Source organism: Eretmochelys imbricata, chromosome 15 (genome assembly GCF_965152235.1).
Source record: "Eretmochelys imbricata isolate rEreImb1 chromosome 15, rEreImb1.hap1, whole genome shotgun sequence".
Classification (NCBI taxonomy): domain Eukaryota; kingdom Metazoa; phylum Chordata; order Testudines; family Cheloniidae; genus Eretmochelys; species Eretmochelys imbricata.
In genome coordinates, this window is record NC_135586.1 from 12,161,664 (window position 1) to 12,180,891 (window position 19,228).

Genomic DNA, 19,228 nt, shown 5'->3' on the forward strand with positions numbered 1-19,228 from the left:
AATGTTTCAAACCAGTTGCTATGGTCACGCAGTAGCAGGCGGAGCTGCTCCTGTAGCTGAGAACCTGCTGCATCAGCTGCTGCATGGTGAGTCCTACTTTGCTACATGATCAGTTTTCTTATTGGAAATGTCTTTATTGTAAGTTCTGGTAGCAGATAATTACTCTAATAAAGGACTTTTCCCTGCATTCCCCAAAGCTACATTGTGTAGCTAAACGGATGTGTTTGGAATACGTCTCTAGGTGGCTGGGGTGACTGGGATTTCTTAATATATGCATGATTCATATGAACATTACCCTTCTTCCAAGTCACGTTGTGTATTGACTTAATTCTGTCTGAGCTGCTTTTGGATGACAGTTTTGTTCAGTATCAGGAAAAGTGGCAACTTCATGATCCTTCCGCCTCCAACCAATTGGATGAAATGATGTCATGTAGGATTTATAATGTAACATGCATTGGGAAGGGGCATGAGGGAGATTTCAAATAATTATGAGAAAGATTTTTAAATGTTGTGTTGAAACACCTTACAAAATTATTTATCCGATGGAGAAACTATAAACACTTGTCTGTAAAATTAATCCCTGAGTGAGGGAGTCTCTTCCATCTTACTGAAATGAGACTTGGCTGCATTGTAACCTCAGAAAGCCACTCATTGCTGTTACAGCAACATAGTGAAAGAGTTCCTTTTAGCTAAGAAATGGGGCATTTATTACAAAATGAAATCAAAGATCTACAAGCAGTGGGCTGCCAACTGCCTGGTTTTGTACCAGGAAAACAAAGATGCAGTACCATAAGGAATGGTCATTTCCTTTTTTCATTCATGTTTGGGGTCTGCTGAGATGATTGTTTGTCTCCTTTACAGGTTTCATGTCTAACAGAGACAGACTGGATTTGGAGGATGAAGTCCAGCCTAATGCATTTGATTCCTCCAGTGAGTAGGGACAGAATAATCTCCCACTTCCCCAAGGTAAGCAGCTCCTCCTTCCTGTGCCCATACAGCTTGGCACCTGGCAGGCTAAGTAGTGCCTTCCCCACCCACCCAGGAGTTTTTTCCCCCCATTTACATACAATTATTTTTTGCTTTTTTTAAATGCAGAAATTTTAATAATTTCTCAGCATTTCAGAGGGACCATCATTTCTCCGTTCCCTTCCAAGGCTGGTATCTCAATTACCAACCTTGATCCCTTCCTTCAACCAAAAATGGACATACATCTTGACACAAAAGCCTTGTCTGTAATTCCCACCTGTTCTTTCAACTGACACAGGTAATTGCCACAGTTAGGGAGTTGTTACAGTATTTTGGGAAAGATGAAAAATGTGGCTGGGATTTAATAGGCAAAAAAGGAAAATAGATCGAGGGGTGGTTATAGGATTTGATGGAGTTTTCTTTCTCATGTTCTTTTTTTCAGTTGCTCAAAAGTTCTTTAAACACAGTCCTTTTGGGCTGTGCCTGAAATAGTTCATGCTTGATCTCAGCCCAAAGATTTTGTTTTTAATTTGGTCAGAGTCAGCTCAATTGTTTTAATAAATTATGCAAGCATGGAGGGAAATACACTTTTTAAAATATTCCATTTGAAATGTTTGCACTTGCATAATTCCCTCTAGCGAAAGAGGTGTTATTAGCCTTAGCCTGCACACCTGTAAAATCTTGCAGGATACAAAGGTAACAACCACTGCCTAAATCATGCAACAGTCAGAGCAGGGTACAATAACCATAAGAATAAAAGACCAGCCATACTGGGTCAGACCAGTGGTCCATCTAGCCCTGTATCCTGTGTTCCGACAGTGGCCAATGCCAGATACTTCAGGGGAAATGAACAGAACAGGTAATAAGTGATCCGTCCCCTGTTGCCCATTCCCAGCTACTGGGAAACAGAGGCTAGGGACATTTAAATTTGTGATACTATGACTGAATTTAAGAAATACCAGGGACTTATTGGGAGGGTTGTGGGAGTGGGAAGGGAAGGGAAATCAAGCCTGCTTTATTAGAAATCAGTCATAACAGAAAGAGCTCCCTGCACAAGATGAGGTATAAAAGACAGTGTAGTAAGAATGACCTGATGGATAGCATGACCACAACTGTGAATTTTTTTCATTTTATGGAGGAAATTAAAGTTCCTGAATCTTTAACGCCAGACAAAAAACACAGAGATATCTTGTGTATTGTGGAGTTTATCTAGGGATTTACATGATGAAGGAGGCTTACACTCAAAAAAGTGATAAAATAAGTGATGGAGACGATACTTTTGTTGTCTGAAGGGGAAGCTGCTCGTCTACTTGAAGTTATTCCTGATTAATTTCAGAGTAACAGCCGTGTTAGTCTGTATTTGCAAAAAGAAAAGGAGTACTTGTGGCACCTTAGAGACTAACCAATTTATTTGAGCATGAGCTTTCGTGAGCTACAGCTCACTTCATCGGATGCATACCGTGGAAACTGCAGCAGACTTTATATATACACAGAGAATATGAAACAATACCTCCTCCCACCCCACTGTCCTGCTGGTAATAGCTTATCTAAAGTGATCATCAGGTTAGGCCATTTCCAGTGCTGGAAATGGCCTAACCTGATGATCACTTTAGATAAGCTATTACCAGCAGGACAGTGGGGTGGGAGGAGGTATTGTTTCATATTCTCTGTGTATATATAAAGTCTGCTGCAGTTTCCACGGTATGCATCCGATGAAGTGAGCTGTAGCTCACGAAAGCTCATGCTCAAATAAATTGATTAGTCTCTAAGGTGCCACAAGTACTCCTATTCCTGATTAACTCCATGTGTGGGTGCTTTTAATCTGGAATAGTAAATCCACTTTAAATTCATACCCTGTTTTATTCCAGATTAATTTTCATGTGTAGACAGACCCACATACTGTGTAGCCTCACTGCCTGTTAATCCAGGGAATCTTTCTCCCATGCCTGTCCTTGATGAGGGCTTCAAATTCATCATCTTGTAAGGAGTCCAGCCAAATGGGAACAAATTAATATGTTAGACATCATCCCACAATACATCCAAGTGACTGCTCTGTATTATCTGCAGTGGTACACACCAGAGGCCTGTCTCCAGTTCAAAGATCACTTCCATGCACTGGTCAGGAGTGCCTGTCAGCAACACAATACTGGGACAGTTGGGTGAGTCTCTGTAATAAACTGGCCTTTACATTTTAAAAATTATTTTAAGTTCTTATGTATACTTTCCTTAGTGTGTTAGCCTCACTTCTCCCCTGCCCCCATGTATTTTAAGCTGTGTCTGTACTAGAATTCTCAGCCATATTTGACAATAGTTGTCCAATGGAGTTCCTTCTGCTTCCCACAAACTGGTGCTGAAGTTGTTTTTCCTGCTGATGTAGACAGGGTCAGCCAAGTTCAACAACTTGGGTCAACCACGGTCAGGGTCATCCAAGTCCAAAGGGTCAACCATGATTTTTAAATAGGTGTGGAAGTCTGTCCTGTCTACACCAGCAGTGTCCTGTCTACACCAGCAGGACAACCAAGTTCAAAACTAGCAGTAGGGAATAGGGTAGATGTAGCCTTGCTGTCCTCCTCTCAGTTGACACCAATACTGATTGAGTATAGAAAACCAGTAATTAATACAAATCTTTGGGCCAAATTCTGTTTTCATTTACGCTGGTGTAAATGTGGAGTGGCTCCATTTTCAGTCAATGGAGTTACCTAGGAATCTGGCCGTAACCCTTCAAAACTATTTCTTTCAGGAAAACAGACATTTTATACTTTCTCCTTAAAGCTGGAGCATTATTCTGGAGAAGAATAATATATTGTGCTGAGAAATGCAAATCAATTTTCTTCTTTTGCCTTTCATAATGCTTCTTGAATTGTTTTTTTGAAATGTCATCTCTCCCAGAGCAGGCTTTCCTTTTACTTGTTCCTTCAGTTAAATTGTAATGTTAAATTTCACAAACTCAGCCTTATGATTTCATTGCTGAGTCAAGGCAGAGAGTTGAGCTGTGAGGGAGATCATCCCTATTCAACTACAATAAATAGTTTAAAAATAAAATTGAGAAGGTTACTGGCAAAGTATGTCAATGATATAAATATTCCCTTTTGGGGGGGGGGGTGTTGCTCCAGTGTGAAAATCTCTCTCTCTAAGGGAAGCTAACTGTATTCTGAGTACTCAGAATGTAGTTTACTACTCTTAAAGACAAAACTTGTTAATTTTATTGAGCTATATCCATCTTTAAGCAGAACTCCTCATTCATCTTATTGGGAAGTCTTGCTTAAAAACGGAGGATATAAGGGCATACTATGGCCCTGTATTGCTAGTTTTTCTTTGCTGTACATCTGTTGCAGGTACCCCAGGGCCATTTTCTGAATCTTCAGCATGCTGGCAAAATACTATTTACTGAACAGAAATATTCTTCTCATCTGTAACCCAGACATTATTGCTTTTACAAGAATTATAGTAACTCCCCTTTCATTTAATCTGGCCCCAGTGAATGGCTAAAAGGATTTTTATTTTGGCTCCTTAATAAAATTAAAGCCCTCTCTTTTCAATGGTCACTAGATCGGACCATTCTTATGCTGCTTCTTGGCAGACAGCTGATGGTTTGACCCAATATATACAAAACAAGAGCATTACTTGTCATGAACAGCTGTTATTTTCCTTTCTTATTATTTTTAGTTATGTGGAATATTTCTCCTCGCATGCAGCAAAATAGTGTGAGCAATTCAGTGACCGGTGGACCATATATTAAGTCTCTGTTCATGTTCCATCAGTGTGTGAGCCCCAGAGTATTTTGTTCTACTAGGAGTTAATGGAAGTCACATATTCAAACAGTTATATTCTTCTTTTGATTCCTTTTGCCTTTAATGGAGCTGATTTCATCAAGTATCATATCATCAGCAGTTAATAATCAGGGATCAGAATTTCATGGAGCCGTGATATAACCTGATAGATTGTTAAATAAAAGATTTGTTTCTCTTTTAAAAATTCAGTATAAAACTATTAAATCTACTAAGCTATTACTATAGCATACACACAGGAGACACTAAATTATCATTCAGAGGTTAGTTCATTGAAATCAGTCACAGTTACCCACCCACCTGCAGCTCCTTAAAGACATACAAAATTACAGTATTAAGAGTACAACTTGAGTAACTTAAAACCCATCCGCTGCTTCCTGTGGGAGGATCCAGAGCAAAGAGGATTATTTGAAGCCAGCCTCAGATTAATACTATTCCAAATAGTCAGGAAATCTTTTGGCACTAAATGCTGTGTTTTCTCCAGAGATAAATCTCACAGTAGATTAGTCATTATAAGATATTTTCTTGTTCAGGTCCATAGGACCCGATACTGTGCCATTTGAGTCAATGAGTCTTGCTGTTGATTTTAGTGGCAGCAGGATTGAGGCCGCACATTTCCAAATGCTCACAAATACACAGATTCTTATATGCCGTTATGTGCAAATTAGGGTGACCAGATGAAACGGACAAAATATTGGGAGACATGGGAGAAACAAACAAACAAAAAAAAGCGGTCAGAGCTGAGTTGCCAAAGCAAAACAAAAAACCCGCCGGAGCAGCCAAAGCCGTAATATCGGGACAAATGGGGTCCCGACCGTGCATCGGTCGGGACGCGGGACAAATAACTAAAAATCGGGACAGTCCTGCTTTTATTGGGATGTCTGGTCACCCTAGTGCAGATGCTCACACCTGGACACACACACATAAATATACAGTACAAGCATTCTTAGTAGGAGAGAGTCTCTGCCCCAAAGAATTTACAATCTAAGAAAAACTGTACAGTGTAAGAAACACAGTATTTATCTCCGCTCACAGTATCCAGTTCTTTTTGCAATTGCAAATTCAGGGTCCTCCCTTCTCCTCCTTTAGTAATTGCAAATTCAGGCTCCGATACTGCAGTTGATTAAGCTAGGGCGGACTCTTGCAGCTGCACACATTCTGCGAAAGCATACTACTCTGCCTGTGCATTACAACTTACTGGATAGGAGCCTAAGTCACCATTACATGGTAAGAATATTGAAACTAAGGGCAAGTCTACACTACAGAGCTACATCAGCACAACTGCAGCGTGTCTGGTGAAGACGTGCTATGCCGATGAGGGAGTGCTTTCCTGTTGGCATAATTACTCCGCCTCGGCAAGAAGCAGAAGCTATGTTGGCAGGAGAGCATCTCCCACTGACATAGTGCCGGTGTGAACAGCACCAAACTTGCGTCACTCAGGGGAGGGGTGCTTTTTCACTCCCCTGAGTGACATAAGTTATATTGACTTAGGCTGTAGTGTAGACCTGCCCTAGTATTACTGAACAATAACAAAATATTTGTTACAGGCTGAAAATATCCAAAGTGGTTGTGGTTGGAGACCTCTATGTTGGGAAGACCAGCCTCATCAACAGGTACAGTGTATCTCAGCAGATTGAGTTTTCTGTTTAAATGTATACCAATTTCTCTGCATGCTGGACTCTCTTCCTTTACCATCTATGTATTCAGGATGATTGCCTCATTGTAGTAAGGACTTTCAGTTTTCTATTAAATCAGTAATAAAAATATTAAGTATTTCTATTCACCCCTCTGCTGATCGCAGTGCCCCACATTGTCTGTCTAAAGATGGTTTTTGGGCATTAAACTGAAGGAAAACCAGAAAACCTACAATTATAGGCACTAAAATTCACTACAGCATCATAGAAAATCCCTGTTAGCACCTTGATCAGTCCTTTTTGGCCGTGCAGGATTATTCCCTCTATGGTATATTCTCAGATATTTTGACCAGTCTCGTTTTAAATGATCCCAAGATATGGGGCTTTCAACATTTCCTTTGGAAGGCTGGAGTGGCCCTCAGATTCTCAGTCTTGTTTGGAGAATTGTTCCTTAAAACATTTTAAAAAGATCTTGCCTATTCACTGACCCCAATAGAAGCAGCTCAGGCCACTTCTACTTCTGCAGGAGATTGTTGGGAGCCCAGAGATTCCTCTCACACCTTTGTGTATAAACTGAGTCAGTTAAGCATGAGGACCCTGAAGCATTAATTTCACTGATACTTCCCAGAATCCTCAGGCCAGTTCTATACTTCATGGTGTGATGACAGTATCAGGATATGGAATTTAAATAGCTTGTTATCACGATAGCTTCCTTACTATCCTCACAATTTCTGTCAGTTCCTAAATATTGGTAAGAAGTAGGTTCTGGATGGTTTCTCATCCTTTTGGATAATTCATTTTTCTCTACTTAATGTGATCCATATTCATCTATATTTGCCACCTATCAGATATCCCTTATAAATGAAGTATTCTGTGGTTTTAATTTCTTTGATAGTCAAGAAATAGTTTATTCTGATTTTCTCCAGTCCTGGGGGTCTGTTAGGGTATGTCTGCATTACAATTGGGAGCACGCATCCCAGCACAGATAGACAGATTCCCTGAGAGTGGGGCTTGAGCTAGCATGCTAAAAATAGCAGTGTGAACATTGCGGCTTGGGAGGCAACACAGGTTCTCAAGTCCACCTAACCGTCTGGATCTGAGCTTGGGTAGCTAGCCCAAGTCTCTGCTGGGACCACGACATCCACACTACTATTCTTAGCATGCTAGCTCAAGGCCTGTTAGTACAAGTGTGTCTACCCGGGCTGGGAGGCTCGCTCTCCGCTTCAGTGTAGACATACCCTTAGAGAAGCCCACTATAGTTTTCCCTTTGTGTTTCATTTACTTCATCCTTACTCAGAGTAACTACTCTCTTCATTATCAATTTGTTTCTCATTGATTTGGTAAATATTTTTGAAATACAATGTGACTGAATATCAATCTTCTGCTCCACAGTTATTTAACTCCTCCCTATATAACACACCTTGCACAATACTGAGGCACGATATAAAATTTAAAAAACACCATGCTATTAGCTTTCTCCTAATACCTTTTTCATTGCAGGTTTTGTAAAGATATTTTTGATCGAGACTACAAGGCAACCATTGGAGTAGATTTTGAAATTGAGCGGTTTGAAATAGCTGGAGTGCCATATAATCTCCAGATGTAAGTTGGAATCTTATAGTACCAGCTGTTTTCTTTCTTACATGCCTACAGTTTGAACAGAACTTGAATTGCTACAGGCTTTAATGGTATCAAAACCTCTGGTTTATATTCCATACAACATAGTGCAGTGTGAGAAACACCTGCTGTCCTTGGGCACTGAAGAATTTCAGGATTTTAGTATAAACCTCAAACTGTTGGGTTCCTTGTCTTTGAAAGCTTTATAATTGTACCACCCACACTCTCCTTAGATACCATGTCTGATTTTTTAGTTGGGTTCTTTCTTTTTACTCAGTCTTCCTGTAAGATTGAATTAAGCCCTGAGCAGCAAATTATATCCTTGGCTACATCTATTCCACTCTGTTGCCTTCAGTGGGAGTACATGGATGTAAATGAATACAGAATTTGGTTTTATGAGATTCGGGCTTTGCTCCTGTACCCATTGAAGTCAGTGGCAAAGCTCTCAGTGGCGTAGGATCAAGCACGAAGGCCCAGATCCACAAACCGCAGACTTAGGTGCTTAAATTTCATCTTCAGATGCCAGTTTTGGCTCCACTGTGATCCACAAAACTCTTTCCAAATCCTGTAGATGCCTAAACTCACTTGGCTCTAAAGTTTTCTGGGAGAAAGCTCCCTCAGCACCTAAGTTTCTGCCTCTGGGCATGCACACTTCTACCTCATTCTAAGTATCTGGATGCCTATCTCCTGTCTAAACCCCAGATTAATCTACAAACCAGGGGAAGATAGGTGTTTGTCTGCCTAAATCATGTGCAGGGCCCAATCCGCTAGGCTTGGTCAGAGACCATCTACTGTATTGGGTCCCATTCAGAATTTTGCTGGAGGAGGAAGTAGTGCTTTCCACCTTATAATTGTTAGCCCAATGGTTAGTACACGTGCCTGGGACTCTGCTGGAGTGCGAGAAAGGATTTGAATGGCGCGTGGGGGGGTCTCCCACCTCTCAGGAGAGTGCTCTAGCCACTGAGCTTTGAGGCTACTTCAGTCTCTCCTGCTGAAGCTGTTCTAGTTTGGATAAATAATTAAAGAGTAATTGGAGGAGGGGGATTGAAGCCTGAGTCTCCCACCTCCTTCAGTTGTTGCCTTAATCACTGGGCTACAGAACCAATCTCTCTGTCTCTTCCGCCAGTGACTTTTTCACTATGGATAGATAGACTTAAATAGTCACTGAGTCAGAGAGAGTACAGGGAGTCTAGGCGTCTAACTCAGGCTTTGTGGCTCATAATGGTGTTACTGTGATTTTCTGCACACCTAAAAGTTAGATGCTGTGATGCTCAGCATTGCAACACCTAAGACCCTTTGTGGATCTGGGCCTAAATGACTTCCCCAAGGCTAAATCATGTCTGTTCTGAGAATAGCAAATACAGGGTTAAAATGCCTTCATTAAAATAATGGTGCTTTACATTTTACAGGATGTCTAACAGTGCTTAATGGGTAACATATTCCAGATGGTAAGCTTCTCTGGTATCACATTCTTCTCCAACTTGTACCAGTCTGTTGCTTCATTAGTGTGTTTGCTCAGGTTGCACTGGGTTTGATTGACCTGAAATTTCTCTTTTCCTTCTGCACAGATGGGACACAGCAGGTCAGGAAAAGTTCAAGTGCATTGCATCTGCTTACTACAGAGGAGCAGAGGGTGAGTAAGTCAGAAAGCACTTCACAGTCAGGATCAAATGAACTGTGCTCTCACTGTATGCTTCAGGAACTGAATTGAATCCGTAAGATTTCTAATCCACTGTCTCATTTAATCATTTTTTCTGTGCTGTTTTTATTGCAGTTATTATAACAGTGTTTGATCTGGCTGATATCCAGACTTTGGATCACACGAAGTAAGTTCCTGGCCAAGTCTTTGAGATTTTAGTAAAAGGTCTCCAGCAAAAAACTGAACTGGGAATTAAAATTCACTGGGCCTGATTTTATGTGTAGGTATCTTACTAAGCCAGAAAAATGAAGGGTGGATTTAGCCAATGTGTCTGAATAATTTAGTGTCTCAAATGTTACTCATTTCCTAGGCTTTCTACTTACCAACTAGCTTTTTCTTACTCCAGTACTGTCTGTAGTGATGATTCTGATAGAAAAGATTCTGGTACTTAGATTTAAAGCAGAATGTGGGCTGTAAAGGAGGGAATGGGATACTGGAGAGACTACCTTGCACAGATCAGTCATAAGTACTGCAGTGACTGCAGCGTGTACAAATATCATTTTATTAAATAGTGTCTCTGCTTGGTAGAAGAAGGTTGAAGTCTGTGGGCCTAATTTTTCTTTCTCTTACATTGATAACTCAAAGATCACTCCACCTAAGTCAATGGCATTTCACAGGTGTAAAACTGGTGCGAGATAAGAATCAGGCACAGCTTCAGAGTGATCTCTTCCATTAGATTCTTGCCCCAGTGGGAGTTTCTCTCGCTTTCCTTCACTCTCTTTCTTCTTCTCTACTTCATCATTCATCTTTTTCATTCTATCTCTGCTTCTCACTCTCTCTTCCTGTTCTTGCATCTTATTCCTTATCTCTGTGCAGTGTCACCATTACTTTGGCTACATCCCTTGCTGTGGGTGAATAGTGTGGCACTTTTGCATTCCTTCTCTAGGGGCTCTGATCACTGTTGGACTTACATTCTAAAGTGGGCAAGGTTGGCTGAAACAAGAACTACTTTCACAGGATGGTAAGCGTGTATCCAGAGGAGCTTTCAAGCCATTTATTCTCTAGTGGGAAAGGCACATGACACATCGGCATCTTCCTCTTCTCTCATTCTCTTTGTTGTTGGTTTCTTTGTCTCTTTCCCTTTCCCCCATATACCTCTATTTCTTTCACTCCTCTTTGCCCTCTTTCTTCCTCTCTCATTACATCTTACTCCTCCCGTTCTGTGTTTCAGGCAGTGGCTAGAGGATGCATTGAGGGAGAATGAGCCAGGGTCCAGCTTCATCTTTCTGGTTGGAACAAAGAAAGATTTAGTGGTAAGTAGTACAAAAGCAGTTAATAAAATATGTCTCTCCTAACCCACTCCAGTGAATTTCCATTTGAAGTTAAGTCCAGGTATTGAGTCCCCACAATCTGTGGTAGCTGCTGCAAAGATCTTGAGAAACAAACTGTATTAACTCCAAAGCAAAGAGGGGTCATGTAGACCTGGAGCAGTAAGCCTCACAGAATGGAAGAGAGTAAACATTGTCTAGAGTGCTGGAGGTCCCCAAATCACTCCCTGTTCTGATGGAGGCACAGCTTTACCAAACACACCTGAAGTCACACACAGCAAAGTTTTAAGACCTGAGAAGATTCAGTGCCATGGTAACACCCCTAAAGACTGCTATGTAGACAACGGATTTAAAAGCTCAGTTATGTCCCCACCCCGTGCTTCTTTGAGGGGGTCATTTGCAGAAGGAGGAGGGAGCAGTTGGCCTCTTCAGACTTGAGTTTATCTCCTTCATTAGCCACCACCCTGTCAAAATTCAAAGATTCAAAAGTAAACACCCTTTTCCTGATGTTTAGCTACATTTCCTTTCAGTTGCTGCCTGCAATGCTATTCATATCCCTAAAGCTCCTTAGCCCACTTATTTTCCATCAGTTCCTTGGCTGTCTGAAGGAGCGCTAATGCACCGCAGAAGGCTTTGCTCCTGTCAGTTACAACATGAGAAGCTCTTAGAATCTTCTGGCGTGTATCAGGGCAGATAGGGTAGGTAGCAGAAAAAGTTAAACAGGTTTGAGAGGTCAGGGGACACGAGCTGGGCTCAGGTGGAACTGGAAGTAAGAAGAAATTCTGTTTGGAGGCATGTAGGACTTTGTCTTGTGTGGCAGGAGAATATTGGATTAAAACTGGAAAGTTGTCAGCAGGTACAATAGGCTGATTATTAGACTCCCCACCTATTAATACTCTTGAGGTGCTTGCTGATCATCTGTCACTCTCCCAGATGCACTTTGGGTAATTGTCAGCCAGTGAATAGTGGCTGAAGCAGTGAGAAGCTCTTAATACATGTAGCCAGTGGCAATGGGAAACTGACTTGGGTCTTGATTCCGCTGCTGCTTATGCAAATACTTAACTTTAGACATTTGAGTAGTTCCATTGACTTTATTGGGGTTACTCACATGTTTAAATTAAGCACTTTGCAGGACTGGGCTTTGGGATTATACAATACTAGTCAATTTCTATCTGTAGCCCGTTGACCATAGAGAGCAAATTAAGAGAGGAAAAAGTCTTTTAAAATGAAAATAAAGGTACAAGAAATTAAAAATAAATAAAATAAAAATAGAAGGGAAAGAAAAAGAAGGCAATAACAGAAAAGCAGATTAAGAGGGAAAAAAGACTAGCAAGAGAGCAAAAAAAGTCAGGGCGGGGGAGAAAACAGTAAAAACAAAAGGGTTAGAAAGAGGAGTGAAATTAGGAGAGCAACATGAGACAGATGGAGGAGGAAGAGAAAGGAGAAAGGACCTTCACAATTACTAATGCCCTATTGTTGGTGGCTCCTGTAATTTTCTGCTTAGAATTATTTAGAGACCATCTCTTCTGTTCTGTGTTTGTATAGCATCTAACACAATGGGGTCCTGGTCCTTGAGTAGGGCTCCTCATTGCTATGATAATAATAATAACCACCTGAAGGTAGCATCTGATAGCTCTCTAGACTACCATATTGTTAATGGGTTCACTTCTGCTATCTGATGCTTCACTGCTGTGGAATACAGAGGGAGAATTATATTTAAAAAGAAGTCCTATGTGATTTCCCCTGTCAAATATCTATCTAGCTGTTTTCTTTCACTAGTTCTGTCTTGATATATGGGACATCCTGGTGTACAAGCTCTAAGGCAAGGCCAGGAAAAGAAAGGACTGACCCCTGTGAAAGCTGAAAGCCTCACAATGTAGGGACTAGTAGCATCTTTGTGTTACTGTTACCCCAGATATATTCTGGGAGTATTGTGCCTGCTTTATGTTACAGACAAAGTGATTCCCTGCTGTTTTTCTTAGTCAGGTGCCGCATGTGAGCGGACAGAACTGGATGCCATTCGCTTTGCCAATGAGATGAAGGCTGAATACTGGTCTGTCTCAGCAAAAACAGGTTAGTCACTGCATTGGAGACTGGTTGAGTGTGGCCAGTGCCATTTGCTGGGAAAGAGGGTATCAAGTTCCCCTGATTATGTGCACACCAGTTGGTCATGTGCACACGAGGCTATATATGTGTTTGAGGATGTGTGTTTTGAAATGGTTCTGTATGGCTGTATGTATGCGCATTTGTACAGTCATGGTTGCAGAAATGTGCATTGTATTTCTATGCATTGTCTAGGTTTATTCATAAATGATGGTGCACAAGTGCTTGAGTGTGTGTGTATCAGTGCTCAAATTGGGGCCATAGGAAGCTATATTGCACCACAACTTTCCTCTACTACTGCTCATCAAAAATGTATTTGTATGTGTGGTTGAAGGAGGGAAATGAGAAAGCGTCACCATGGGGTGGTGGGGATCCAGAGTATACTGTCACTTTGTGGGGAGCACTTTTAGGGTGGCACACTATCACTTTTCTCTCCAGTTTGACCCGTGGTTTGTGTTCATATTTGTATATTTGATCTTGCTTAGCTGTGGGTTTGTAAAACATGGTGTTTCTCTCCTGTTTCCCAGGGGAAAATGTAAAGGAGTTTTTTTCTCGAGTTGCTGCTTTGGCCTTTGAACAGTCTATGCTGAAGGAGCTGGAGAAGAGCAATGGTCGCATGGTCCAGATCGGGGCAGGAAACCTCATCAGTACGTTCAACTTCACTTTCCCTGTACACTTCAATCACTTAAAAGTTTGGGGAAGTGCAGATGTTTCTTGAGGGCCAAATTCTGCCTCATTTATACCAGCGCAACCTCTGACCTAATTTTTTGTCTTTCTTGGGTCTTATGTGTGGTTGCACAAGTGTTACTGAAGGCTGAATCTGGTCTCTGTCATCTTTATTACAGGAAGGTGATTCTACATGGATTAATTATGGTTTCCTTTGGTTTCCTCATTACAGAAATAGAAGGAAATTCACTTGAGACTCCAGAAAGCAACAGCCAAGCCAGCCTGAACTGCTGCTAGCTGCCAGTCATTTCTGCAAGCATCACACCTCCATCTGCATGTGCGTACACCTGCATGGCGCACCTGCAGCAGGGAAAGCTCTCAAGCAGCTTCCAGTTGAGAGATTGAAAGTCAGTTTATCTCAGGAAAGAATGGAGGAGCTGAAAATGATTCAAGCAACTTGCCTTCAGACAGATGATCTCTCTTCTACCCCTTGCTTTGTGCTCACCTTGTGCAGGCAGCACAATGGTACATAAACCTTCCCTGTGCAAGGGGGAGACTGCTTGTGTGATGGCAAGCTGCCTTTACTTAAGGGGATGGACTCCACCCAACTTTTCCTCCTGCTACCAGGAGGACCTGTAAACAATGTTCTGTACTTGTTTTGTGTTCTTGGTAGCTACCAGAACTCTAGAATCTTGGACAGTGAAGTCCTGGCCCCATTCTTGTGGGAGCAGAAAACCCTTGGCAGTGCTGATTATTGTGGTGCATTTGATCTATTTTATCTTTTAAACACAAAATCCTTGTACAAAATTATGCTGACTTGCACTTAAGCATACCTAGTTTACCATGATAGTACTGAGAGAAATATTCCTCTTGTATCTGGGGTCAGGATATCTGGTTTCAGGATATCTGTCGATCCTTTGTAATTTTTAAGTCTATACATATTCTTCTTCGAATGGTTGCAGACCAGAATTCCACTCAGGTGTGTGTGTGATCAGTGTGCTGGAGTAGTACTCATCAGAGCGACAGACATGCCCTGAGCCTCCTCATGGCTCCTCCCAAGGCTATATGAGGCTGATGCCACCCTGACCCCCCTCAGTCCCTTCTTATCACTCATGGCCTGAGTCGCAACTTCCCATGTGGTTCTCCCCTCATGCTTTTTTTTCTGCTACATAGTTAGCTCTTAGCTATTTACAGATTTAATGAAGTTATCAGTTAGCACCCTTTAGATAGGTTTTTCTGTACATTTTTTATTTCTAGAATGGCATGGAGCACTCTCTGGGCTTCAAGCACTGCCCTTCACGTGGGGCATCTCTTCCTAATAATGACCCCCCCCACACACACACATAGGCCTTGTCTACATTAGGGGGGGTTAAGTTGACGTAAGTTACGCATCTTAAGTTATGTAACTTACATATATTAAGTCAATGTAGTTTTCAGCAGAGCTTCTGCCTCTCGTTGAGGTGGAGCACTGAAGTCGACAGGAGAGCTCTCTCCCGTCCACTTATTGTGTCTTCACCAGACCCACTAAATCGATGCCACTGCATCAATCGCAGCAGCGCCAATTTAGCCCCTAGTGAAGACAAGCCCTATGTGTGTTGTGTCTTGGTGAAGGACATATCAAGGAGAAGTGTAGCATTTGCCACTCCTTCAAGAAACACACTCAGATTTCCAGGATCTGCACCTTATGCAGCATCTCCTAGAATAGGCCATGAGGTCTGCCTCTGCATTTGTGCCCTGCCAGATTGCGCTGTATGCAGTCAGCCACTACTATGGTAAAGACTTCAGACAGGCTCTTGGGCTTGGACTGCTTTCCAAGGAGAAGGAGAGGTCAGTCTTTCTCTCTCTGGGTTCCTTGCACACAGACCCATAAGACTAATAAGAGCCACTCGAGCTCCAAGAGAGGAAGTGTTCTTCACTTTTGACTTCTGCTCAAGGGATTCAGTCAATAAGGGTGAGTGTCCAGGACAAATGTTCTGGCCCTTTCTTAAGTTCAGTGAAGGTTCACCTGGCAGCTATTTCTTCCACTCAGGGGAGAATAGTGTTTTCCAATCCTATGGCTACAAAGTTTCTCAAGTAAATGACTTGTCTGTTTCCACCTGTAAAAGCATCAGTTCACCTGAACACAATGTTAGCCACTCTCATGGGAAGAATTTGGCTATTTGCTCCTGGGCACATTTGTCCTGCAAGATGGCCTTCCTTATCGCCATCACATCTGTGAGGAGAGCTGGCAAGCTGCAAGTATTAGTGGTAGGCCCTCCGTACACTCCCTTTTTAAGGACAAAATGGCTCACCCAAAGTTTTTAACTAAAGTAGTGTCAACATTCCACCTTAATAAGACGCTATATCTAAGTCCTGTGTTCTTTCCAAACCTGCATGTCAGTTGGGAAGAAAGGTGTTTTACATACCTTGGATGTAAGATAGCCATTGGCCTTTTTCATAGACAGAGGTAATTGTTTAGATGTTCTCCTTGACATTTTGTTTCTTACGAGGATAGGATGAAGGGCCAAGTGGTCTTGACCCAGACAGTCTGTAGATGGATCACTGCTATTACCACTGTTTATGATATGGCTAGTATTCCACCTCCTTAACGTCTCTTTGTCCAACTCAAAGCTTTAGTGATGTCTGTAGCTTCTCTCAATGATATACCTTTTCTGGACACTTAGAAGGCTGCTGCCTGGTCCTACATATATATGTGCATGCATTCATACATTCATACATACATACATTCATACATACATTCACTTGTCACTATGCGATCGCAAGAGCTTCAAGGGAAGATGCAAACTTTGGCAAGGTCACTGTTCAAATAGAGTTCAAGCCCTGCCATCTATGATACTGCTTGTGAGTCACCTGAAGGGAATACACATCTGCATCCACTCGAATAAGAAAGAACAGTTATTTACCTGTATTATAACTGTTTGTTCTTAGAGATGTGGGTACAGATGTGTATTCCATGACCAACCTGTCATCTCCTCTGCATCAGAATTTTAGGCCACTGGCTGGTACAAAGGAGCTGAGGTAGATGGGGACAGCATCACCCTTATATAGCCTCAGGTGGGGTCATAAGGAAGCGCAGGGAATGTGCATCACTTCAACAGGTATTGCTGCGGAAAACATATCTGGCTCCAGCATGCTGAGCGCGCACACGTACCCCCCCTCACCCCCGAATTGACTACATTTCTGCATCCACATCTCTAAGAACAACAGTTACAAGTAAGTAATTGTTCTTTTCCTGTTTAATGAGTTAGGGTCTGAGGCAGTTTTTACATTTTGCTTTTATAATTTTTTTAAAAGTATATCAAGTCTGCTGAAAGAAGACCTTAATCCTGCTCCCCTTTACTTCTCTGTAGAATGGGTGGCAGATCTTTCCTCCTGCCATCAGAATCTGGTCCTATGGATACAACTTCAGGGTAAAAATCAAAAAGGGAGATTCCATTGAATGGAGAAAGCTGTGAAATTATGTAATAGGTATAGTAAAGGAGAACATATAAACACTGATAGGAAAGGAAGTTTATGAGGTTGTAGCAAAATTCTGATAATGATTTTTTTTATTGATCTAGTGTCACTGTGTTTCTGACTTTGACATTTCAGGTGGGCAAAACCAGAACCCAGGATCCAAATATTCCAAAACTTTGTGGAAGTCCAGATCTGAAATTTCTAGTTTAATTCCATCTCTGCTTAACATTCCAAAGGCTTGATTCTTCTCGGCCTTATGCTTTATATAAGCATGTGCATCTGTGTAAAATAGTACCAGCTCTTTATATATAACCAGAATATTATAATTTTTCACTTTTTGTGCATGTGTGAATGGCAACAGAAAGTGCAAGGCACAGGAGAATCCGATTCCATGTATTCTGTAATTGCAAGAGGAAGTGGGTATACCCTTTCCCCTCTACTTGTTTTTCATAGATCCCGTCTACGCTACAAGTCTAACCAGTCACAGCTATTATAAGTGACATGTTCTAATGTCTCTTTTTGTTCATAATATAGATAGGACATGGTTTTTTGAAGCATGTTACAGCCGAAGTAATGAACTTCGTCACCCCTCTCCATGCTAGACAACTGTTAGCTGGTAAGGTTAGATGCTATAGTGTGGCTGGGCATATAATTGGTTTGACTACCCTTGCTGGAAAAAGTGTTCCAGTCCCTTGATGCTAGGAGCAGCTTGCTCCATAGCTGAATTGAAGCAACAGTGAAAAGGAAGGATTTTTGTCCTTATTTTCATATTACTTTTACCAAAATGGTGTGTGTTTATGTGTACTTGCACTCTTTCTACATAGAAAGAGAGAGTGAGAATTTTCCAATACAGAAACCCTAACGTGCTTGCCGTGTGCAGGTCTCTTAACTGAGTGGCTGTTGCAGAACGAGCACTCTCTACATGATTGCCACATCCTGGTGAGCTTGTCAGGTCATGCACTTTCCCTGGTTTCCTCTGTTATTCCAAGAGTTAAATACCTTTCTGCCCTACCCCTATAAGTTTGATTCTTTAGGAGCTAGGATGATCATGTGTTAAAACAAGACCCATGTAACATGGAACAGATTGTATGAAAATCAGAGGCATTGGGAAATAGAGTAAAGCAACTCTGTGCTGGAGAGTTTTCTGCAGTGTGGGCAGCCCCGACTTGGTGCCGTAGGGACTCCTGTTTAAACTTTGTTAGTTGTCCCTGCTGATTTAAATGGCACAGTATTGTCAGAAATAACTGTATTACATACCTGCTGGATCAGTATTTGTGAGACCGCTTTTACTATGCATGATTATCGTTTATAAATCTCTGATCAGATTGGTTTTGCTTATTGAACTTCAGCATATACAGCAAAAGTACAAGGCAAACATCAAGAAATAACACCGAAGAGTATGTTGAAAGGAACTAGCTGATATCTATGGTCATACATTGACATAAAGAAATGGACTTAAACTTCATATAGAACACACTACATTATTCTTACACTCTTCTTTACTGGAACAAATTTTAGAGAGGAAGAAGGAATTTAAACAAGGCAATCTCTCACTGATTTGTAACATTCAGCCTCAGGTACCTAATAGGCAGTATTCCTCCAAACATAAAAGATGTATTGTAAAACTTTCACCTACACGAAACCAGGAAAACTCAGAGCCATAAAAAACTACTATAAACATTCTGAGTCAATTAACGAATCCCCCTCAAGAATCAAACCAAGGCATCAGTCCACCATTCCAGAAATCTTGTTCACCAATAATTTGATGTCCACAAAGCCCTAGGGCCAATGGAATCACTCTGAATTTACACCAGCATAAGTGAGAGCAGAATGTTTCCCATAATGTACAGTATACTCATAGTACAATGGTTTGGACGGAAAGAAAGCAGAAGACCCTAGGACAGTTATTAATTATTAACTCCATCATGTAGTCACTACACATGCATCAGTAAACAGGGTGCTGAATGTAACAATCTAATTGGAGCCCAATGCCTCAAAACATACCAAGGAAAATAACAGAAAGACCTTAAT

At 41.5% G+C, this 19,228-nt stretch overlaps 1 protein-coding gene across 1 annotated transcript; it reads left to right on the top strand.

The window, feature by feature from the left end:
* Positions 1 to 867: 867 nt before the first annotated feature.
* RAB36 (RAB36, member RAS oncogene family) lies at positions 868 to 14,038 on the top strand. The gene is made up of 10 exons (XM_077835144.1): positions 868 to 966; positions 3,034 to 3,125; positions 6,302 to 6,367; positions 7,889 to 7,990; positions 9,574 to 9,638; positions 9,780 to 9,831; positions 10,876 to 10,957; positions 12,955 to 13,045; positions 13,603 to 13,722; positions 13,974 to 14,038. The coding sequence occupies exons 1-10, from the start codon at positions 898 to 900 to the stop codon at positions 14,036 to 14,038; spliced, it is 804 nt and encodes a 267-aa protein (XP_077691270.1). The 5' UTR covers positions 868 to 897.
* The last annotated feature ends 5,190 nt before the right edge of the window (positions 14,039 to 19,228 follow it).

Coding starts and splice junctions, on each gene's coding strand:
- RAB36 (XM_077835144.1), top strand. CDS start 898: ATGAAGTCCAGCCTAATGCATTTGATTCCTCCAGTGAGTAGGGACAGA. Junction 9,639..9,779: donor TTACTACAGAGGAGCAGAGG/GTGAGTAAGTCA, acceptor TTTTTATTGCAG/TTATTATAACAGTGTTTGAT. Junction 10,958..12,954: donor GAACAAAGAAAGATTTAGTG/GTAAGTAGTACA, acceptor TGTTTTTCTTAG/TCAGGTGCCGCATGTGAGCG.